At 41.7% G+C, this 24,955-nt stretch overlaps 1 protein-coding gene across 1 annotated transcript in view; it reads right to left on the bottom strand.

Moving 5' to 3' along the window:
* The window catches only part of LOC135714374 (zwei Ig domain protein zig-8-like), a 319,903-nt gene that overhangs the window by 95,244 nt on the left and 199,704 nt on the right, over window positions 1-24,955 (bottom strand). Inside the window, exon 4 of the mRNA XM_065237723.1 lies at window positions 4,115-4,263. Coding sequence (XP_065093795.1) covers window positions 4,115-4,263 — 149 coding nt within the window. The remainder of the gene's footprint in view (window positions 1-4,114; window positions 4,264-24,955) is intronic.

Below are 24,955 nucleotides of genomic sequence, written 5' to 3'. Positions count from 1 at the left end.
AGTAAAGCCATTGCATTGGTCCCCGGTTCATGAGTTGCTGGGTCGATTGGTAGGGTCCAGCTGTAGGAGCTACCTCCCTGGCGTCGGTTAGTGGTGCTCAGCACGGAAAACAAGATCAACAGAAAAACAATTCAAGAAAAAAAAAAGAATATCTGGCTTCTTTGATGTCGACATCAGAGTTATCAACAGGACTCTAAGCAAGCATTTTGCAGATCACCAAAACTGGGACGGTATTAAAAGTGAATCCGAGTTGGAGCTAACCGCCATTAGGGATTTTAGGCTTTATCGCCAAGTCACTTGTATGAGTTCAGATTCAGAGTAGTATTTTTAAGTAGCTCTGTGGAAAATTCCAAGTCGATTGTGAAGAGGATTTCAGGATCCATGAAAAATAAACAGGGTTCGAATTTTGAAAGAATCAAAGGAATTCTGACCATAATCTTAGGGGAATTCCAAGCAAAATTTCAAAACAACTCTGAGAGGAGTTTCAACGAGAATTCAAGTGAGTATTTAATGCATTTATGGAAGGAAGCTTCCGATTAAATCTAGGGATGAATTTCATGCTTTATTTGCATTCATCAGCAGAGAATGTCTAGATTGTTATACAGTGCTTTCCCGATTTTGTCAGCTCCCGATTTTGTTCACCCCCGATCTTGTCTACCCTCCGATTTTATCAGATTTTGTCCCGATTTTGGCAGCCTGAAGATTTTGCTGAAATTTTTGATTTTAAGCATGAATTCTCAAGCATTTTGCTCCAAATGACACTTAATTGTTTTGTCGCATCAATAACAGAGGTAACTCAAATAAACCTCAATTATTGCGACACTGCACAACTGTATCGAGTTCCTCCCGATAAAGGTAACTAGGTGGCGGATAGAGCTGGGATAGCTGCAATACAAGTTATGGGCAGATACCCCATCCAAGAAGAAGGTTTCGTGATCGCCAAAATTAACGGATTATTCATATGCAGCTGCTACGCACCCGATGGGCGATGGATCAATTCCACGAGACGCTGGTTGGACTTACCGAAGAACTGATCGGACGAAGAACGGTAGTCATCGGAGGAGACTTCAATGCTTAGGCAGTGGAGTGGGGGAAACAGATGTACCAACGCAAGATGGCACATTCTGCTGGAAACTCTGGCGAAGCTGGAAATAAGGGTGTTCAATAAAGGCACCACCAGCACTTTTCGCAGATATGGTCGGAAATCCATTATCGACGTCACTTTATGCGGACTGCAGTCCGAAATGGAGAGTGTGGGAAAGATATATCCGTATTGACCATCAGGCAATCCGATATGGCATCGGCCAAGAGAATCCTGTGGCAGTACAGAGGATGAGAGCTTGCGACCTGAAGTGTAACCTCCAGCTTAGTGCTGCAACGAGGCAATTAGTACCCTCCGCGCTAGGTGTCTGAGAGCCAGAAGACATGTTTAGAGAGCAAGAACAGAAGCGACAGAGAGGAACGTAGAAAAATGTTCCGAGCACATAAACGAGCGATAAAGCAGAGCAAGTCAAACTGTCAACTGGAGCTGGATCGAGACGCTGCTGCCAACGACGCACACCGTATCGTGATGACGAAGATCAGATGTCAAGCCATGCCCGCTGAAATGTGCTTAGAGAACCTGAAAGTCCTCGTGGAAGAACTTTTCTCGAAGAACGATCCAACGACCTGGCCACCTACATCGTACGGAGACGGAGAGGGAGATAACGACGAAGTCACCAACGAGCAACTCGTAGCAGTGCCTGCTGGATACACTCGGAAAACTCTTGGAGAGGATCATCCTAAACAGGCTGACGAAATGCACGGAGAGTGAGCAAGGGTTGTCGGAGAGGCAGTTCGGATTTCGAAAAGGAAAACCAAAGGTGGATGCAATTCGGACAGTTGTCGAGAGAGTCGAAAAGGCGTCGAAACAGAAGTGTATAGGAGATCGATATTACACCGTGATAACGGTTGACGTTAATAATGCGTTCACAGCTCCAGCTGGGAGGCCGACGCTACTTTCAGTAGAATTTAGGATCCAACTGTAATACGGGTAGGGAAGGTGCTGCTACTGTACCTTTCGACCAATGACAGTAATTGATGGTATTATCCCATCCAGAGTTATGTACTTTGACTATATGTTTTGTATTACTTCTGCGTGAAGTCAACGATTTACATAGTTGAAGATGCTTATTTCAAATAACAGACTAATATTATATTTTTTTATATCATAGATGAGAAGATGAAAGTATAGAATTGATAGTTCCGTCAGAGTACGTCAGTGTGAAAATTGCATATAGAGAGTAGAAATCGAGCAAGGACAATTTTAGGAAGGTACAAATCGGTTTGATGCCTTCCTTCATATAATAACTTGAGTGCGGTAAAAATCGGTAGAACTGTTTTAAACACATCGTCGGTATTTTAGCGTGTCGGTGATCATCTCTTTTTTCCAGTGGTGGCGGGGAGAATACCCCTCACCATCCTTTCCAACGGGGGAGTTTGGTAAAGAGAGAGGATCAAACCGATGTGTACCTTCCTAAAGTTGTCCTTGCTCGCTTTCTACTCTCCATGTGAAATTTTCACACTGCCGTACTCTGACGGAACTATCAATTTTATACTTTCATCTCTTCATCTATCGTATTAAAATTACCACTTTAGTCTGTTATTTGAAATTAGCATCTTCGACTATGTAAATCGTTGACGCAGAAGTAATACTAAGCATATAGTCAAAGTAATTTCTTAAATATTATTAAATACTTCTATATTATTGACACATACTTAAGTAAAACAAATGCTATTTGATTGGTAATGACAACAATATCAGCTAAAAAAAATAGGTAAATTTATGCAATAAAATATAATTTTAAGTTATGTAAAACTCTTCAAGGCAATCATTGGAGTCTCATGATGAAATGTTTTTAAGATTTATCTTTATATTTTCTACCGAAAATATTATACGTGATCATTAAAAGTGCAAGGCGTAATGACCAATTACATCCCCGGAGATGAACCAGCGTCTGGCTGAAAATCTCCTTAATAAAGACAACCAACCAACCAATTACACCCCGGTGATCAACTTGCCTCCGGATTATGGAACCTGAAAAAAAGTCGACGGTCTTATAACCGCGCAGGAACATTTTACACCCAATACCCCTGCCATCCAACAATCGATGCCTTGTTCCCTACTTACCACCTTTGTTCCCCATACAAACGAGTCACGACAATAATAGCGTGAAAAGCGCCTCTTGCTGTCATCACCGACCTCGGGTATCCGGAGGAACGTTATCGGTAAGGGTGACATTTCCGAAACAATCTATGTAAAATCCATACTGACTGATTGCTCGCTTTCGGCAAAACAACAAACAGGCTTAGTCGAAAATATCCCGTTCGCACAACTGCTTCGGATGCTCGGTTTCCGGAGTAAGGGATCAGACTCATGCTAGCTCTGCAGCTTGCCATGCCAACGTCTGTCTATCGAAGAAAACGGTGCCGGTGCCGGTGGGGATTGAAAAAACGATTTTGTCTTCCAGGAATATCGTGTTTTGTGAAAAGCTCCGAATCTTAGTTTTCGTCGGAAAAATACTACTCATATATATGAAGAATCTGTTGACAACAAATTACAGTAACTGCCATTTACTGAAAGTAACTATTGGACCTCGCACTATTACAGAAAGACATCCATGCAACTGCAAACTGTTTGCATCATCGATCTTACACGATGCGTTCTGTTCTTAGGGAAAACCCTTGCCACATGCGAAAACTAGCTTATTGTAACACGATATTGATGAAATCGTGTTTTCCTAAACGTTTGGCTGAGAAATGCAATCTTTTATATTTGAAGCGAACTATGAATGTCTTAATACATCATACTCAGGAACTTTATCGTTTGGAAATATTCATAAAGTTTGCCAGACGCTATTGCCAAATTTCTTAGCATCAAGTTACGACGCTCTATTGACTATCCACCTTCAATTCAAGGACGGTTATATTTTCTCTCTGTCTCCATCTCGGGCCGTAGGTCGTTCACTAAAGCCTACCCCAATAAGCCTGACCCGTAAATCATCGAAAACAATAAGCGCACAAAGAAAAAACTTCCGCCCGCCGGTAAGCTTGCCTTTGCTTCTTGGATACTTACGTCCTTATCGCCAAGTCGTTCCACCCGGCAGTGCAGGAAGCCCGTTTGGCCTACGGTGACGGTGATATTTCGCTGTACATCAAAGTCGAAGTAGGGCTGCAGACCGGCCGACTCCTCCGTGGTCAGCATCATCGTCGAACTTAGGGATACTGTTAGTTGTGGAAGGAGACGGAAAGAAGAGAAAAAAAAATGAAAGAACGAAGATGAGTGGTGCAAAATTACTTGTCCGACAACGGACCGACATGCATTGGTACACACAAGCAGCCACGGTGGCGGATTCTTGCCTTTCCACTCGAGTGGGCAGAAATAGAACCCCGGGTGAAGTTAGAACGGTAGGGAGTAGCCATCAAGAAGGAGCCTCAATCTTATTATTTCATTGGTGCCGTTTCCTGTGGAAGGTTCCGGTGTGGACCGTCCCAGGAGGGAAGTTTGATATAGTTCCTCCTAGAGCGATGAATGTACCTAAATCGGGGTAACTTGCAGCAATTCTTGGCTTTGATGGCGTTGAACAGCATGTGTTCTGGGTTTCCAAATAAGTAGAAACGATTTGCGATGACTATTTTTTGTACGAAAAATCGAAACCTTGCTTGATGTAAGTTACCCCATCCTTGTAATGGACAATCAAATAAAAGTTTAAAAAAAAGCTACAGGAACCAGATTTACAATGAACCATTTAGTCAAAGCTATTTTTCACACAGATGGTGCTGTTCCATTGGTAGCAAGTAATAAAAATCCCCATATAGAAATTTGGAAAAGTGGAAATAATACGTTTTTGATTCATATTCAGATCATACAAGCTACAACTAAATAATACAGGTTTTTTTCCCAATTATTTATTAACCGCTATACTACCAGTCCCCTGAGAGCAGCGAATCCGAACACATAAAGCAACCAACGATCAGTGTTGGAAAAATCAGAAATCAATTGATATTTTTCCGCTCTCATTCGATCGCAATATCACGCGTGATATTGGAACAAACTATCATGCTTGATATTAATTTTACAAGCTCCTTTGATATTGCAAGACTATTCACAACGTGCAAAAATCAAGCTAAGAGTTGACTCGACACAAAAATGATTCCATTGCGCATCGTTTTCTTAGAAAGAGAAAGCATAGTTTGCTATCTCTTTTTAATCTTCACCGATGGCAGACGCGAAGGGACTGCTGCAAGCCGTTATGGAAGTTTCGGTTGCATTCGGGAGTAAAGCAAAAATCATTAAACTCAATCTCACCACAGTTTGGTGAGATTTGCAGTTGGTGAGTTTCGTTAGCTTGATATTCCGAGCTGCGATATCACAGCTTGCAAAATCAACCACAGTTGTTTGCTTGTTGATTTTTGTCAACGAAAATCAAGCGTGATCTTGGGCGTTGGTGAGACAAAACTGTTGCTACGACTACCATGAAAAACTCGCTCTGAAACATAGCTCAATCGGAGTAGTTGAACGATATTGAAATATGGCTTGCCACTTTGTTGCAATATACACAGCGTGAAGCAGCTTGCCAACAATTTGCTCGTTTCTTTCTGCTCTCGGGGCGAGCTGTGTCGCACAGGCTGCTTGTCATGAAAAAAGGAAGAAGATTTTATCGTTATTGTTCTCCACTTCTGACATAGCTTTTATCATTCGGTTTGTTAATCGCTTGTCATTTTGTTATTTTCAGATATTTTTGAGTCCTTGCCAGAGAGCTAAAAATAATAAAATTTTGGAGAGATAATTCTTTCTCACGAGCTCAATCTCTCAACCTGCCCTGTATTTTGATGACACTCGATTTGTGATTTCCCTCCCACAGACTACAAAATAGAGTACCTGATGCTGTGAAACATATCTGGAACCTCTGTAAATGTATTTAGATTTACATCCAAAGTTCCTCCTTTATTACATATTCTACACAAAATATACTTTCTGTCCTGTCCCATTCACAAAAAAACGGCGGGGAATCCTGTCAGGGGCGGGGACTTTTGGAAGCTCAATTAAAAAAAAACCCAAATGCCTATGCCAGTGCTTAAAGAAGGTGGCAAAATTTTGATCACAAACTCGGAAAAAGCTCAGAAACTAGTCAAGCAATTTGAGAGTTCCCATAATATCAGTTAGAGTCTTACTAGCGCTATTGAGAATCAGGTTACTCGGCAGTATCTGAATATTTTCTCTCGGGAAAATATTTTTAATGACTCCGGGGGACTGATTTGGACGAATTAAGATATACAGCTAAAAATTTTAAAATATGAAAGTCTCAGGTGATGCTGGTAATTTCAAATTATTTAACAGATGTTTTCATTTGGCATACTTTCCTGATAAATGGAAATATTGCAAAAATTGTTCTGATTTTGAAGCCGGATAAAAATCCAGCTGAAGCTTCTTGCTACCGTCCATTAAGTGTGCTTTCATGCTGAGGATGCTTCAAATCCATACAAACACGATTTTTGCAGATGAGTAGTTTGGATTTCGCCATGGGCATCTAAGTACTCATCAACTCATAAGAAATACCAATTTTATTAGTTCAAACAAATCTGAAGGCCACTCAACTGAAGTTGCTCTTCTAGACATAGAAAAAGCATTCGACAGTGTTTGGCATGAAGGTTTGATTGCTAAATTGAAAAGGCTTAATATGCCACTCTATATTATGAATATATAAGTTCAAAATTATTTAACTGATAGAACTCTGCAGGTAAATAAATACAGGAATGCGCAAAAATTGGTATACAAAAAAAATCGATTCTTTCAGTCAAAATTAATATCAAAAAATTATTTCTATTTTTCTTTTGGTAGTTCAATTCATATATTTAAAAGAAAAAAATGTTCGTTTATTCTTTTGGTTTGCCAAATCCGAACTGCCGAGTTCGCCATCGAACGCCAGTTAGATTTAAACTGCTGCTCGTTTTCCACGGATTTATTAGTTTTTTTTTTTTGAGATTCCATTAGACCAAGGCCCAATATCGTTCGAAAAGGCGGAGATCTGGGATGTTGGGAAGGTTGTGGCCTTTGGGTACCACAACCACGTTGTTCGCATCGTACCACTCGATTGCCTTTTTCCCATAGTGGCAGCTCGCCAAGTCCGGCCAGAACAGCACAGGTCTATTATGTTGCTTTACGAATGGTAGCAGCCGCTTTTCCAGGCACTCCTGAACGTAGATCTCTCGATTGATGGTTCCTGTAGTAATGAAAATGCCGCTTTTTAGACCACACCACAGTGGTTAAAACCTACCGAAAACGTGCGTTTTTTTTTTATTTTGGGTATGTAAACGTCATTTTGGAAGGGTAGTGTCTTAAGAGAAGTTGTTAGATACTTTGTAAGCTTTGTTTTGAAGTGAGTAAAATTAGGATCTATCCACCTAGAAGGGCAATAGAACATTCAAATTTTGTAAACATGCTCAAAAGTGATTGGCATCTTCAGCAAAGTTGTAGATAATGCAAATACTAGCAACTTTGCTCAAGATGTCAATATCGTATACTCAATGTATGATGAGTTAACTGTCGTTTTTATGAAAACTCCCTCAAAAATCATTTTTTTGTTTGAAAAAATGTTCAAAATTTTATTTTAGCACTATGATTTGTTCTAGTAGATATCATCAACACACGCATTTTACTTGAAGACATATTTTAACATAAAAATAGGTCATTTTCTACGCAAAATATCTGGATAACGGGCAAATACGGGCAAGCCAAACCATCTTCATTCAAAAAGTTTGCCTTTGAACTACAAAATACAAGTGGTTTCATTAGGTTCTGATAGGTTCTACGTTTGGCATGTTAGAAATACATTTGACATACTACCAACAACATCCAACCTCTACAACACGTCATCTCTCATTCAAAGAACACGGTATAGCTTTTTCGGCTTCACATCATGATCCTAGCAAACCATGATAAAAACGTTTAGCTGGCGCATCAAAACAACAATGTGCTTATGAAGCTGGCTTTACGTGAGGTGCTTAGAAGAAAGCGAATTGTGAAGTGCAGCTTGCAGCTCAGCTCGGTTGAGATTTGTCAAATTTAATTCAGTATAACAAGACCGCTGATGGAAAACGAAAATGGAGTTTTAGTTTTTTTCTTAATTTATGATTTCAGGACTAATCGACACAACATACGTTAACCTATTCTGATGATAGATGGCATTTTTTCAAGTTCACGCCAGCTAAACGATGCGCCAGCTAAACGTTTTTATCATGGCTTGCTAGGATCATGATGTGAAGCCTTTAAAGTTAATGTCTTCAAGTAAAATGCGTGTTTTGATTATATCTACAACTTTCTAGTACAAATCATACTGCTAAAATAAAATTTTAAACATTTTTTCTAACAAAAAATGATTTTTGAGGGAGTTTTCATAAAAACGTCAGTTAACTCATCATACATTGAGTATACGATATTGACATCTTGAGCAAAGTTGCTAGTATTTGCATTATCTACAACTTTGCTGAAGATGCCAACCACTTTTGAGCATGTTTACAAAATTTGAATGTTCTATTGCCCGTCTAGGTGGATAGATCCTAGTTTTACTTACTTCAAAACAAAGCTTACAAAGTATCTAACAACTTCTCTTAAGACACTACCCTTCCAAAATGACGTTTACATACCCAAAATAAAAAACGCACGTTTTCGGTAGGTTTGAACCACTGTGCACCCGTACATATGGCCTGCCAGACGAGATATTTTTTCGGAAACTTCGATAATTTGAAAATTTTGAAAATTTCAGCCACCTTCCCTTTTCCTAATACGGTTCACCACCTTCACCTTCTTAATTGTCGACAACCCGGCTCGTTGGCCCGCTGCACAGTAGTATGGGAGACATTGAGCTTGCCACCAAAGTCCCGGATAAAGAGGTTAGGATTCCGCTTATATTTCACCGCCACCTTCGTCGCTGCCACGTCCGGATTACGATTGCCGCCGCTTCTAGGCTTCCTGGCGATCGACAGACGCTCCCCGAACACTTTTAAAACGTTTTTCACGGTCGATTTGGCCACATCCAGCAATTTTGCCAACTCGGCGTGTGAGAACGCCGGATTATCTTGCTACGCGAGCAAAATTTTGACACTGCTTATCTTGCTTGGACGTCATTTTGAAAACTGGATAGCAAACGGTGAACACTCATCATAGCAACCATTGTATATACACTCAACTTCCAAATGCAGCATTTCCAGCAATTTGAAGTTGACCAATTTTTACGCGTTCCAGACTTTATCCAAATCTGAACGACTACATGTTAGAGCAGGAGTTCCTCAGGATAGCATCCTTGGACCTATAACGTTGCCGCAAATATTTGTTCGCCGATTACACAGGTATTTCCGCTAACGGAAGAAGTCTTATTGTTATTTGCAACAGACTGCAGAAAAGCTTAGATATTATCTCTTCTATTTACAAAAATGGAAGATTTCTCCCAACGCTTCAAAAACTCTACTTTTAATATTTCCACATAAGCCTACACACTTAGAAAAATTAATGTAAATTTAGGTGCTCTGAGAGTGACAGATACGAGCGTCAATTTTGACGTAAATTTGAGTCATAACAGACGTGAAATATAGCTCAATTAAACGTACTTTTCGTTGAGCAACGAACTTTTCAGTCTCGGAGCACTTAATATTACATGACATGTTTGTTTACGTCTCATCCTTTATGTCAAAGCTGGATTCCGTCACGTGTAAAATTAGTTATTTTTAAGTGTGTAGAGCTTCCTTTTTGAAACCTAGTAGTAGTCACATAGTCACTATGAACGGAGTTCCGATTTCCTAGTCAAACCAAGTGACATATCTTGGATTAGTACTTAACCAAAAATTAACTTTTAAAAATCACATTGAGAGCATTCAAGCCAAATGTAACAAATATATAAATTTTTTGTATCCTCTTATAATCAGGAAATCCAAACTTTGCCTGTCGAATAAACTTCTAATATATTTATACCGGTTATGCTGCCAATACGGTCTAGTTGTTGCACTACCAGGAAAAAAGCACTTCAAAGGATTCAGAACAAAGTTCTGAAGATGATTTTGAAGTTGCCTCCCTGGTACAGTACTACCGAAGTACATAAAATTTCGAATGTTGAGACTTTAGACCAAATGTCCAACAAAATAATTAATAATTTCAAGCGAAAGTCTTCAATCTCCAATTTTACTTATATAAGATTTAGTGTTAGTTTTTAGTTTTGATATGCCAATTGTTATACTGGCATGCAGGTTAAAAAAAAAACCTGTTTAAAATACTGAATTGACAAGGCAAGAACAATGTTAAAACACTTAGATATATATCATAACAATTAAGGCTGGTAAATTACTGTAGTAACTGGAGCACCTAGGTTAAAATGAAATGTTTTTTTTTTATTTGGAACAAATAATAGGTTAAAAAAACATCACCTCGAAACCCTGTTCTGCCAAACTTTTAAGGAGTTTGTCCACTACTAGAGACCACAATGAGGATGATAGTATCCCACCTTGAGGGCACCCTTCGCTGATTTTAAAGTTAGTTTGGCCCCTATAAGATCAGCAAATATTTCTCGATCTGTGAGCATAGCCATTATCCAATTGCTTCGATAGCAAAACGCATTATCGAATGCACTTTCAATATCGAGAAAAGCAACTACGGCTACTTCCTCCTTGATTTCTCGATTTTATTAGCTAGCGATTGTAGAACCGTTACCGTAGATTTACCTGATTGATAAGTAAATTGGAAGTTGCTTATAGGTAACCTCGCTAAACTGGTTGATTTGATGAAATCATCTAGACTTTGTTCCATTGTCTGTAACATAATAGATAAAAGGCTTATGGGCTTAAATGCTATCGGGTTCGTTTTATCTCTTTATCCAGTATTTGGAATGAAAACAACTCGAACCTTTCTCCATGTTTTTGGTTTGTAACTCAGATTAACACTGGCTTTGAATAATTAAGTAAGGAGGGGGTTGAGCGTTTCTTTCCCCTGTTGAAGTAATGCTGAAAATATTTCATCTTTCCCGGCAGATTTGTAAGGTTGAAAAAAAAACACAATGTCCATTCAACTATACATGGCGTGAAGATTTCCCAAGCTTTCTGATAGGCATCTATTGACCATTCATGTGTAGCCATTTCAAAGTCGTGTTCTTCAGGCAAAAATGGAGTTAACTCTGGGAAGTGAGTCCTCATCATTTCTTCCAGTGTTTCAAAAGAGTCTACCATCCTCTTTTTTAGGCTGTCAAGACCATTTGAATGGGCTTTTGAAAGAACTTTATGCATCCTTGCGGCTACTGGAGCGTTATTGATGTCTTTACATACCGGCTCCAATCCTACCGTTTAGCTCACCTTAATTCTCTGTTATATTCAGTTAGGGGCCTTCTTATATTGACCCCAATCTGAAGTAGCTTTAGCTCTATTGAACAATCGTCTGGACATCTTCCTCAATTTTGCCAGCTTGTTGTTCCACCAAGGAACATCCCTATTAGATGATCTATGTTGGATAGGATAACTAGCATGGAACTGATGAGATCTTTGTGTTAATGATTGCATCAGAAGCACTTTCTAAGTGTGAGTGCGTCTTAATTTGAATGTCATTAATTGAATTATTATTCATTAAATGAAAACGATAAAGGTCCCAGTTGGGTTTTCTTGAATTTCTATAACCTTCTGACATTACTGATCCGGCTTTATAATCAAACCTGATGTGCTTTTGGTCGGACAACGATTCGTCATCAGAAACGTGTCAATTCACAATTTTATCTCAGATCGAGAACCTCTTGCCGAAGAATTCCCTCTATTACATGTCTCATTATAGTTAGATGATATGTAATTCAGAAGGTCCTCACCTCTTTTATTAATATCGGTACTTCCCCACATTAAATGATGAGCATTTGCATCGCACCCTATTATAAATTGTGTGTTTATTTTGTTACAGTAGTTGACCAAATTTGCGACCGAAGAAGGAGGGACGTCATCAACATCTCCTGGGAAATAAGCTGAAGCAACACATACCTCCGCTTTTCCTCGTGTCGTTGGAATCTCCATCTTGATCGCAACGATATCCCTACCAATGAATTCAGTAATTGGAACAAATTTCTTTCTCCTATTACTAAAATTGAAGTTTTTGGTTGAGATTGACTTTCGTTATACAAAAATCTATAATTTTTTGAAGAGCATCTCAATTAGCAATGGGCGATCTTGGATCGAAACACAAAAGATCGATTATTTTGGTTCGATTAATCGATTTTTTGAATCGATCTCAAACACGACAAAAATCGACTGGATCGATCCTTTTCATTCGATTTTTGTTTCGATCCACCAAAAAATTCAGTGCATTTGTAATTTAATATTGACCTGTACACTCAAAATTATTATTAATCAAAGATAGTATAAAAATTAATCTATGTTTTGTTACGCAAAGTTTATTCATCTATCTGATTAAATTTCACATGAAAATTTATACTACGTTCGAATAATGGTGTGAAATACTTTTAGTGTACACCACTGACTTTGGCTTTGCGCTAAACATCATAAGCGCAGTCGCAGACGAAAACATTCAGAACGATTTAGAGAATATTCGCGTGGAATGCTACTCGTTAAAAGCTTCCAATCAAGTAGATAATAAATTACCAACATACGGAGATATGCGAGAAATGAGGTAGGTGCAAAAGAATATTGCAGTGAAATTGCACTAACTTAATAAATTCGTTTTAGCCATACACTAACATCGTCACCAAGTTAGGCATACTCGTTCATCCAATGCCAGCTTCGGAAGCAATGGCCAGTAGCGGAAGCACTAAGAAAAATCCGAGTATTGTCATGATCAGCCGTACCTAGTTCGCAGTTTCGTTTGTCCAGGACAGTTTATGAAAGAGCAGAAGCAGTAAACTGCATCAGTCTTCCATTAATTTCTACCGTTGGTGCCGTTCGACACTTAGTCCACTCGACATCGATCATACGGAATATTCGAATGCGAAGAATCTGACCACTTTAGAATGTTCAACCGCTTGGGCATACCAGTTCCGGCTATGGGGAGGCTTTTATACCACGGTATATGATTCTAGCAGTGGAAGCAACATCAACGGCAGAACATGTCCCGGAATGGCAGCAAGTAACGCAGTGAACGTGACAATACCGAGGACAATACACATGATCACTAGCCAGACTAGCAGTGGCTTTGGGAGTATACCAAATCATAGCTTCAAACGACCGAACATCCCGCGGCTCAGGATCAGGTTGGTTCGATTGAATTTTTCGATGGTTAACTGAAGATTGATTTTTAATTATGACCCATTTCAGTAATAACGTTCACCGAGCACGTAATTCACATGAGCACTAATGTCGGCATCATGCTAACCAAAGGATAAAGAAAGTAAATTCTAGGACATGATGTTCTTCCGGTTGGTGCAAAAGTGATCGACCTGGTGCGCAACACATGTACGAAGATGCTCAAGTACAATAAATCGCTCGACAATCGGAATCTGCTATTCTCATAAATGTTAAAAAGTTATATTTGTGTAATTAATGTATATTTAAAATAAAGCTGATTGTTGAATACTCTACGTTAAATTTTGGTAAAAAAATAACAATAGGCAAATAATTAGAAAGTTTGCCAAATAGAGCAACACTATACACCGTTTGCATACTTTCAGTTTATACTATTGGATGTATAATCCATTTTTATACTAAGTTTGTATTGTCTCCCTTTATATCGAGCTATGCGTCGGTCGGGAGAGTCGAGATTTAGCGTAGTTTTTATACTATCTAGATTTGAAAACTGTTTGAGTGTACGTGAAGTCTTCAGCTCACGTTCGGGCAGTTAAAATTGTGTCTGAGCAGATCTATAGTACCGAAAGAGTAAACGATGATTGCACACTTCTGTCCCTCCACCAAAACCAACCGGAGGACTGTGGGATATTCATGACGAAATGGTAAAGAAAGTTATTAATCTACATATGTACACACATTCATTTATTATGACATATTTCCGGTTCATCAGTTCTCTGTTATGTCAGAACTGGATCACCATGGGAGTATAGCGGCGCCGGTGGTGTACTGGTAAGCGTGATAACCTCTCACCCCAGCAGGCTTGGGTTCAATCCCAGTCGGCGCCGCCGGGATGTTCTGAGGCATAACATCTCTGATCACGCCTTCCTTCGGATGGGAAGTAAAGCCGTTGGTCCCCGGTTCATGAGTTGATGGGTCGATAGGTAGAGTCCAGGTGTGGGAGCTGCCTCCCTGGTGTCGGTAGCATTGGTGCTCAGCACGGAAAACAAGATCGACGGAAAAAATAAAAAATTGGGGGGTTTATCGGCAGAATTACAAAATTTCTTGCATTAGTAGGTTTTCCCACGTTCTGTAGATCCTTTTCAAACATGGGAGAAAATCCGTAGTGAATATCCCCATGTATACCTCATTGCTCGCGAATATTTATCAAGCATGGTAACAAGTGTTCCGTCTGAGAGGGTATTCTTTAAAACTGGTGAAACCACTCAGAATCGATATCGGCTCAATGCAAAACGCATGGCTCAGTTAGCTTTCTTGGGATCCCTCTCGGATGAGTTTTGGGATATCTGAATTGAGTACTTTCCGTACTTACATGCTTTTACACTTCGATCATCTTATCGTTTTATTTCATATGTTAATCTTTCGTTTTTTAAATCGTTCAGTTAATACCAATAAAACGAATATTATAACCTGTTAAATCACTTACCTAATCAAGTATTCTGAGCAAAAACTTCCACATGTCAAATGAAATCAAAATAGAGTAGGTCCTATTTTCCGTATTAATTCCATCATGACCAGGTTTGAATACAAAGAAATCATGGAGGAGGTTATGCTCCCTTATGCAGAACATAACATGCCTCTTATATGGCATTTTCAGCAAGACAACGATCCGCAACACACTTCTAAGTACGTAAAGGAATGGTTTCGTGCAAAAAAAGTGTCGGTTATTTCATGGCCTAGCCAATCTCCTGACATCAACACTATCGAAAATTTATGGAACGAGCATAAAAGAAAGTTATGTGGTCAAGCATTTTAAAAATAAGTATCAACTATGGACCACAGTTCAAAATGAGTGGTATGCTGTACCAAAGGTAACTTATCAGTGATTGGTTGAGTCAATGCCAAAAAAATTGAACAAGGTTCTACTTAACAATAGAGGGCACAGCGGCTACTAAGCGTCATTAGTCTAATAAAAATTATACGATTATTTTAAAGCTTTGTATACTATAGTTTTATGCAACACACCTATTTCACTCACCAGGCATATTTTATATTTGATTCTAATGAGTGAATCATTCAATGTTTGAACTTTGAGTTTCCTCGTGCAATTACTTTATTTTTATTACACTATCAAATGCTTAACTATAAAGTCGAATAAAATGAAGTTGAATGAACATAACCTAAAATATACCATTTATTTTGCCTATGTAAGTAGTTTATGTAAAGTAATATCAACTCAAGACTGAAGTTGGCTTAATTTGCACCAACTTTCCTATGATCCGTTATATTTGAAACATTGTTGTGCCATTTTGAAAAATGAATCGATTCAAAAGGATCGATTCAAAATGATTGATTAAATCGATGAATCGTTTATTTTCAAAAAAAAATCGATTCTCTAAGATCGATTCTTGCCTCAAGATCGCCCAATGCTAATCTCAATAGTCTACCATCATTAACCCAAGGCTCTTGAATCAAACCCACATCCATGTTTTCTTTGGTAAATCTTCTGCTGAGCACTGCTGATGCACCCTTTGCATGATGAAAATTCACTTAAATCAATTTTATAAGACTCATTTGTGGTTTATTTGAATTTTGTTTTTTTTTTTATTTAATTGTAACTTTGTCTCAGATATCGCACTTCTACCTGATCTCCCGTGTCTCCAGATTGAGCAGGGCGTTTCTTTTTAATTTGAATCTGCCCATACCTGTAATTAACAATCAACTTTCTCTCCGTTAGTTTCTGCAAACGGACGTGGGTGGAAACACTTATTCCCCTAAGGATCAAGATCAAGAAGAAACGAAGCATCATCAAGATATCGGGACGGACAAGGGATGCTACGCCCATTCCCCGAAGGACTCCGAGGGACGCAAGCCACTGAACACGTCGTTTGACATTTCTTCTTCCGTTGCTGGGACATCCCTGCCTTGGTTGGGTGGAATACCTCCATCTGTTCCTGGTGGGGCTCTGTCTCATGCAACATCGAACATGACTGTATCGGAGCCTATCAGCATCAACACCACCTGTACGCCAAATGCAAGCATCGATCCCAACGCCGTTGGGACATCCCTGCCCTGGGTTGGCGGAATGCTTCCGCCTGCTCCTGGTGGGGATCTGTTTCATTCTGGACCCAGCGAACCGTTCAATGCAGTTTTCACGACCGACGAAAAGCCCTCACCTCCCCTTGGTAGAATCCGATCCCAAGCGACACGTTTTTCAACCACTGAACCGGAGCCAAGCAGGGTCACCCGCTCACAACCAGCTAATGACTCCACTGACGGGATCAATCATCCGCAAACTTGCTTAAATGTACGTTCTCCCGTTGGATCACCCCTGCCTTTGATGGGTGGAATACTTCCGCCTGTCCTGGTTGGGGCAATGTTTCATTCGGTCTGCTGCTCGAGGCCACTGGCGGTTATTTCCGCTGTGCCATCTCCGTCTTGGTTGGATAGAACGCCTCTATTCAATCCAGATGGACCTCTGACTGACGCGGATCCCACGGCCGATGAAATCGACGTCACCTGTCGCATGAACGTACCCAGCGGCATACATCACGACAGTATCAACATTCCCGTAGATGCACGGTCCAATTTGACGAAATATGATCAATGGAATGCCAGTTTCCTCCCACACTGGGCGCCAAATGCCTGCTCGTCGTTCGATCTGCCTGACACTACCGTAGTACCAATACCCTCGCTCGCTGCAACGGCACCAACTATTGCGGCCTTTGTGGGAATTACACCTGAGTTGGCACCCTCAGTAAGACCCAACACTACACCCGTCGGCAATCATCAACACCGAAACCGGAACATTAAGTTCAATGGACCAAGCAGACGTGCAACGGAAAATACTTTCCAGTGGAATATTAATGGGTTCCACAACAACATCAGCGATCTGGAGATTATGGTTAGGGATCTCTCCCCAGCCATTCTGGCTATCCAGGAGGTACACTAAACAAGCGCCATCAGGATGAATCGGTCACTGTCTGGGCAATACCGATGGATCCTCAAGAAAGGAATCAACATCTACCACTCCGTCGCCATCGAGATTAGATCGTCTATTCCATTTGTCAGGATCACCACACCAGCTGACTTGCTGCAAAAATACGCTGCCCGATCGTTGCCACGATCATCTCGATCTATCTGCCCTGCCAGAAGATCTCAGACCTTCGGCCCTCTCATTCTGATGGGAGACGTCAATGCTCACCATCAAGCATGGGGACGACACCCAACGAATAAAAGAGGAAGGATCATCATGGATATCGCTGAATCCAGGAATCTCATCCTGCTAAACGACGGGTCCAACACGTTCGCCCGTGGCCGAATGTCAACGGTTGACGTCACGTTCGCTAGTGCCAGTATCATACACCGATTACTGTGGATGGTGAACGATGACCCGAGGGGCAGCGAGCACTACCCGATTAGTATACAGCTTGATGCATACCCACCCGAAATAACCCGAAGACTGTCGGCTCAATTACCACCACACCATCAGCGACTTCACTAAGATGATGTTCGATACCGCTTCGAAAACCATCCCAAGGACAAGCGCGACTCCGGGAAAAAAAAGGCCCTTCATTGGTAGTCCCCAAGTGTCAAAGCGGTCATTAAAGCCAGGAGAAAGGCCCTTCGGGCAGCCAAGAGACTTCCTGCCAACCATCCGGACAAGGAAACAGCACTACAACACTACCGAACGAAGAGGAATGACTGCAGGGATATCATCCGTGAAGCTAATAAGGGGAGCTGGGAGTCCTTCCTAGACGAGGTTAACCCCAACCAAACAACAGCTGACCTCTGGAGCAAAGTCAATGCGATAAGCGGTAAAAGGAGAGCCCGTGGTATCGCCATCGAGCACGATGGAACGACCACACGAAATCCAGCTGAAATCGTCGACATCCTCGGCAGGTACTTCGCGTCGCTGTCATCGATCCACAGGTATGACCCAGCATTCCGCCGAAAGAATTGCCCGACTATCCACATCCCGATCCCGAATGACAGCGACAACCTGGACATCAATTGACCCTTCCGCATGGATGAACTCGACCTTGCTTTATCTAAAGCCGGAGGCGCATCTGTTGGACCTGATGAAGTGGGATATCCTCTCTTTCGGTACCTTCCTATCGGGGAGCAGGCTAGGATGCTAGAGTTGGTGAACCAGGAATGGATGGGTGACACTTTCCCCGACCAGTGGAAACACAGTTTGACTGTCCCAATCCCCAAACCGAACTCCACAGGGCACGAGGTGGACAAATTTAGACCAATTTCGTTAACCTGCTGTGCATCTAAGCTGGTTGAAAGAATGTTAAACAGGAGATTGATCCTGTACATCGAGGAAGGAAAACACCTGGACCACCGACAGCATGATTTTAGACCAGGTCACGGGACCAGCACATACCTCGGCTCTCTCAGCGAAGCTTTATCGTCAATGTCCGCAAATAACCATCACGCTGAATTGGTTGCGCTTGACCTATCGAAGGCCTACAACCGGGCATGGATGCCAGGTGTTTTGGACCAGTTGATAGCCTAGGGTCTAAAAGGACACGTGTTGAAGTTAATCCAGAACTTCCTCTCGCACCGGACCTTCCAGGTTGTCCTGGGAAACTGCCGATCCAAGATTTTCGACGAAGAGACTGGCGTACCGCAAGGGTCGGTGATAGCGGTCACCCTCTTTCTCGTTAGGATGAATGGGGTATTTACGAGGTTGAAATCTTCATTTTCGTGTATGCAGACGACATCGTCCTTATGGCAATTAAGGAGACTGTCAAAGCGCTTCGAAGAAAAATTATTCAAGCCACGGCCTACATCTCGAATTGAGCATCAAACGCAGGATTCCAGATGTCCGCAGCAAAAAGCGGGTACACTCATATTTGTCCGTCGGATCACCGGATCCTCAGCACGAAGATCAGCATCCTGGACGAGGTAATTCCGTTCTGAAAAAAAAACCCTTCGGATACTTGGTGTGCATTTCGACCGCTCTCTTACATTCAACACGCACCTGAACGAGGTAAAGAGTGCCTGCAAACAGCGCCTAAACATCCTGAGGACACTAGCAGGCCGACATGCTAACGCCAACCGGACCTCACGCTTCAATGTTGCGAAGGCTATAGTAAACTCGCGGCTGACCTACGGCATCGAGGCTACGTACCTTGCCAAACCGTGCCTGGTGGAAAGGCTTACACCAGTCTACCAGCAAGCACTTCGGATTTCTTCCGGACTCCTTCCTGGTACCCCCGGGATCGCCGCCTGCATTGAGGGAGGAGTACTCCCCTTCGACCGCCTGATTACCGGGACTATATGCAAACGCGCCATCGGGCTGAATGAGATAACGTCAGGTACAGACGAGGAAGGTTCCCTCCTAAAGGAGGCCAACAAGTTCCTCAGGGAAATCTCCAATCGAGCTCTCCCCCCAGTGTGCAAGACACATTGGGTTGGAGTCAGAGGCTGGAATAAACCGCCAATTAAGACCGACCACACCATCAAACGGCACTTCAAGGCTGGTTCCAATCCCTCTGCGGTAAATCAGGTGGTATTGGATTTGCAGAGAAGGAAGTACGCTGGATACGCCATCCGTTACTCGGATGGTTCCGTAGCCCAGAAAAGGGTGGGCATCGGCATCTCCGGACCACCCAAAGGAGTGTCACAGGCTACCGGATGAGTGCTCTATTTTTTCCACCGAGGCAGCCGCAGCTTTTATCACAGTTACTACCCCGGATACACGGCCAATCGCTAGTGTAGTCACTGCACTTGAATCCGCAACCAGCAGGCACCCCTGGATACAGGCTATCCAAGAGTACGCGCCACCCAACACGGTATTTATCTGGTTGCCTGGACATTGCGGTGTAAAAGGGAATGAGGAAGCTGATCATCTCGCCGGATCAGGCCGTCGTATGACCAAATATATCCGGAAGGTCCCCTGGCAGGATCTGAAGAAGTGGGTCACCAAGACCGTAGACCAATCCAGGAGCCGGGACTGGCTCGCCGGAAGTATACTGTTTATACGGATGATAAAAGGGAACACCAGCAGATGGGAGGATCCACCCCTCCACCGTGAGCAGGTCGTTTTATCGCGACTCCGGTCCGGCCACACAAACGTCTCCCACAACTATAAGGGGGACGGACCCTTCCGGAGGATATGCGACCACTGCCACATCCTACAGACCGTCGAGCACTTCATCTGCATATGCCCGAAATACGATGGAACCAGGAGAAGCTATGACATTTCCGGCAGCATCCGGGAGGTCCTCTGCGATGATCCCGTTCGGACTGCTACGCTGTTTTTCTTCCTGAATGAAACTGGACTCTTCAATATGATTTAAATTACTCGACCCACGCAACCCTCAATGACTAGCTCCAACTACCGCATACACCACGATAAGTTTCAACCTTGAACCCTGATGACAACTTACCGCAATCCAATTGGAAATCCAACTGAATTAACGCAGATGTACCACGCCAGTGTCCTTTATGTTTATACTGATTTGTGTTTTATGTTAATGATATTAATGGTTATACAAACATTGTAGCAGCTCTTACAAACCTTTTGGAACTCCCTTCTGGAGTTCCCAAGGCGAACCAGCCAATGGCTGAAAGCCTTGTAAATAAAGATAAAAAAAAGTTTCTGCAAGGAAAAATCACCTACTGTAAGAGCAAGTTCAATGTTATCACCCTTTGCATGACGGTGAAAAATCCTCCATGCATCAGTAAAAAAAAATTCATTCTGACTTTCAACGAGAGACATAATCATATCAGTGCCATATTTAGCACTCCAATGAAAGAACGCGATTAGCAATGCAGGACGTTAGATTTTATCCAACTAGATCGGCTCCTTCCTAGAGAACTAAGGATGGAAACTTATCCTTGACTTAATCAACTGTGTCCTTGTTGTGGTATGTGAACACTAAATACCCAGGCTTGAACCGACAGCAAGTAAATTTAGGTATGACCTGTTCTCGACGTTGCTGTACAACATTCAACAAGAGGGCTTCTTGAACCACTTCATGACAGTTCAACTGCAGGGTAGTTCTTAGGCAAAATCCCTAACCTGACCCTGTTTGCAATGTCGCTGTATATTGGTGCTGGGAGGGCTACTATTCCTCGTCCCAGCAGGTTTTCTGAATTATCTGGATGCCCCCGGTTCTTAGAATCCCTGTCATTCTTTCCCTCATTCCGATTAGTAGTAGCACTAGAGTGTGAACAGAGACCGACGTTAAATAAAGGAATGATTGAAGTTATTTTGAATAACCCTGTATTTCAGATTCATTGATACCTAGTTTAGTAAAAATACTGCTTACATGCCGATGACAACAATCGTTGCAGCCCTATGATCGTTTATTTGAATGTTGATATTGTGTGTCGTCTACTCAATAAAATTGAAATCTATGCAACAAAATATGCATGTTGTTATGAGAAATTCATAAAGGTAATACTTAATGTTAATGCTTGACAATTAAAAGTGCAAGGCAACATTATCACTTTCACCCCGGTGATCAATTTGCCCCCGGACTACGGTACCTTTCGAAAAATCCACCCAAGATGCTTTCTTGTTCGCATTTCTACTGTTCTTTGGCAACTTCTCTGCGCTGTCCACTTTTCCCGTCAAGCAGTTTGTCTTTGATGGTCTCCTTCCAAAGTTAGCAGTGTGTTTGAAAGCATCAGCAGGTTGCTCCGCTCCTTTTGGTGGATCTTACGCATACTTGCCTACATTGATGACTTCACTTGCACGCTGTCTAGGGCAGAACCGGAAGTGGTGCTGGGTAGAAGAGCCACTGCAGTTAGTCCTCAGGGGAGACGATGGTTTCTTCGGCTCTAAAAGCTCGTTATTAGGTTGTTCATTCGTGCGCGAAGAAGTTACGACACGTCCGACTGACCAACCTTGTACGTGGCCGGCCAGAGACGAACGCTTGTTGACTGCACACAAAACTAAATAGCCTGTTCGAGCAAAGTTGAATTGAAATTATTTAATATTTAGGTCCCGTCAACGGTTTCACTTTTATTTTCATCCCATTTTGTTAAATAGTTCAAAAATATCCCTCATTGTCAATATCTGATTGCCCGGCTTTGGAAATCGGATCCTCTTTGCGACATCTAATAATAGCAAGTGTCCCGTCTTGTGCGCCATCATCAACGATGCTCCTTCTGAACGTCGGCAGCACACCTCATCTTCCCTCGAGGATGCTCCTTTGAAATACGACCTCGTTTATTACGCAGATGCTGACGGGAGAGCTGCCTCCGAATTGTGCGTCGACGAGTGGCTGTCGGTTGCCCGGACGCCACTGTTGGACCTGCCTGACTGGGATGCTAATAAGCAGCAGGATAAAAGAAACTGGCAAACGGAACCGGCGAACACAGAGTATAATCAAGGGGAGATGAAAATTTGCATGAAAATGGTTCAAGTTTCCAGCTCTGCTTGTGTGTGTGTCTCACTTCAGTAGGTAGTTCAAGCCACTTCACTGCACCGAGCTGACCAAGTTGGGGGAAATGATGACATTTTTCGGCCGGCTGATGGAAGATTGCGATGGGAAAAGTGGTCTATTGCAACAGCTCTATTTGTCGTTTCAAAGGGATGACTTGGTTTCATTTTTCCGGCTGGAGATTGGTTTAATACTGCGGAAAATGCATAGAGCACAGAGCTTGAAAATTGGAGGGAAAGAGAGAAATTTATATCTTTTCCTGAACAGCATGGTGGATCTCTTCGTGACATTTTTTGATTGCCATGCAACGAATGCAAAAATGGTACCACCTTAGCAAGCTGCACTCAATTGGGACGAAAATTTTCAAAACCATACTAATCTATCAAAAATTATTGTGCTTAATTTAAAAGCAACGATCCATTGTCGAAAAAGTGTGACGTCGCTAAATGAAAACCGTCAAACTGACAGCCACTTTACTTCTTCCAGCGATGACCACCCCCGGAAAGACACGCTTCGCTTGATGTGTTCCTTCGCCGCGAAAAACCGCCAATCGCCAAAGCGCACTAGCCCAAGTGGAAGAAATCGACGAGCAACAGCGATGACAAGTTGGCAAAAGTGTTAATTAAGCCCTAAGTGGGAAAATTAATTATATGTTCTCGACGGCACCGTCATTTCCAGTTCTGTGGAGAAGCGCACACATACTCCGCCGTTGTAGTCAGTGGAATGCGTTAATTAAAAATTGTGTCACTCTTGGAACGAAATTCACAGACGGCACGCGATCCGAAATCGACTGTGGCCTTCTAATTAAATTATTCACTTGAAGCAGAAAGTGCGTCGCTGCTGGAAGGAGGAGACTACCTTCCGGGTAAGAATTTGTGTGTTTGTGTTGTTCCGGTTGACGATGGCGGCGGCAGTGGGAGAAAAGTTATTCGATCACTTTCCGCCCAGATCGGTTCGCTCCCTTTTAACGCCCAATTGAATTTCCGGTGTGTTGTTGAAATTTGGGCTCCTTTCATTTTCCAGCGGTAATTATTTACATAGGACGACAGCCCAGCAGTAGACGCATTTTTCGGCTGTTGATTTTACCACACAACAATTGTACAAATTTTCCGCTCGCTCTCTGTAGGTGTGCGCTTGTATTTACAGTAATTAAACTGGCAGGTGTTACAGTTTTGCTATTAGCATCCACCCCTTTCGTCAAACAGCGCGGAAGTGGGCTGGATTTAATCAGTGGTTAAACGAATCAATGGACCACACCTGAAAGAATCCATTTACTACTAATTGCTGAATGTGGTAAAGTATGCTGGTCTGGAATGGGAGCCATCGCATCAAATTTATGCTACGATTCTAAATGAGTTTGGTCAAATTTCGACACGCTCGACGGGGCTTCAACTCATCGGTACTGACTTAGGCGAGTCAAGGATCCCATTTCAGAACTGCAAGCCAACATTCAGTTAATTATCAAATTTCACCGGTGCTGCTATTTTGCACTGGAACAAAGCCTGCTGGTAGTTCATTACCGGTGCTATTGTTCTCGCTACTCAGACAATTCAAACCAGCGCAGCGCAGCGAGATTAAAATAGAATTGAATGGATCCTTCAACGGCACACTGCACTGGCGGTGACTCCTATTCAGGGTAAAATGTTGTGATACTTCCATAACTTGCAGAATAAAAAGGTTCCATCACAATGGAAGATGAATATCGGCGTTCGGAAATAGAGTTTGCTTCCGTCAACAACCCAGTTGATTGAAAATAAGCGGTTCCATGCCAAATAGAAAAAAATTTTTTTTTTGACTTTAACTTCTCCGATGTGAGCAGATTCGAGCCAAATGAAGAATCAGACTCGACCTCCTCCGATTTGCATGACACTTTGCATATTTGTTTGTTATGGGCAATGATTCACATTTTTGTTAAAATTCGACCATTTTGGATCTTGTATTTTTTATATGGCAACTTTAAAATAATTAAAAAATTTAAGCACGGAAATGGAATTTATGACCGTACTGTTTTCTTATACAACATTGTAGAGAAAAACAAAACTTTACTGGGGAAACATATTTAAAAACAAATCTTTTATTAATTTCAAGTAAAAATTAAAAAAAAAAGTTAAAACTACATGACTCTAAAAGTCTTTGCTCATTAAAATTATATTTTACTTGAACTGTTTAAAATTATGGACACTAAACAATTGACAAAAATCTCAGAACATGAAACCTTTTTGTCAAATTTTTGAACCTTTTCTTAAATCGTTTTTTCATTCAATCAAAGTGTCCTCGAGCAGATAATGAAAACT

Source organism: Ochlerotatus camptorhynchus, unplaced genomic scaffold, assembly GCF_037179485.1.
Source record: "Ochlerotatus camptorhynchus isolate MF236.1 unplaced genomic scaffold, CSIRO-AGI_Acam_v1.1 ptg000639l, whole genome shotgun sequence".
Classification (NCBI taxonomy): domain Eukaryota; kingdom Metazoa; phylum Arthropoda; class Insecta; order Diptera; family Culicidae; genus Ochlerotatus; species Ochlerotatus camptorhynchus.
Note: the sequence above shows the minus strand (reverse complement) of the source record. Positions and strands in the feature narration are given on the sequence as shown.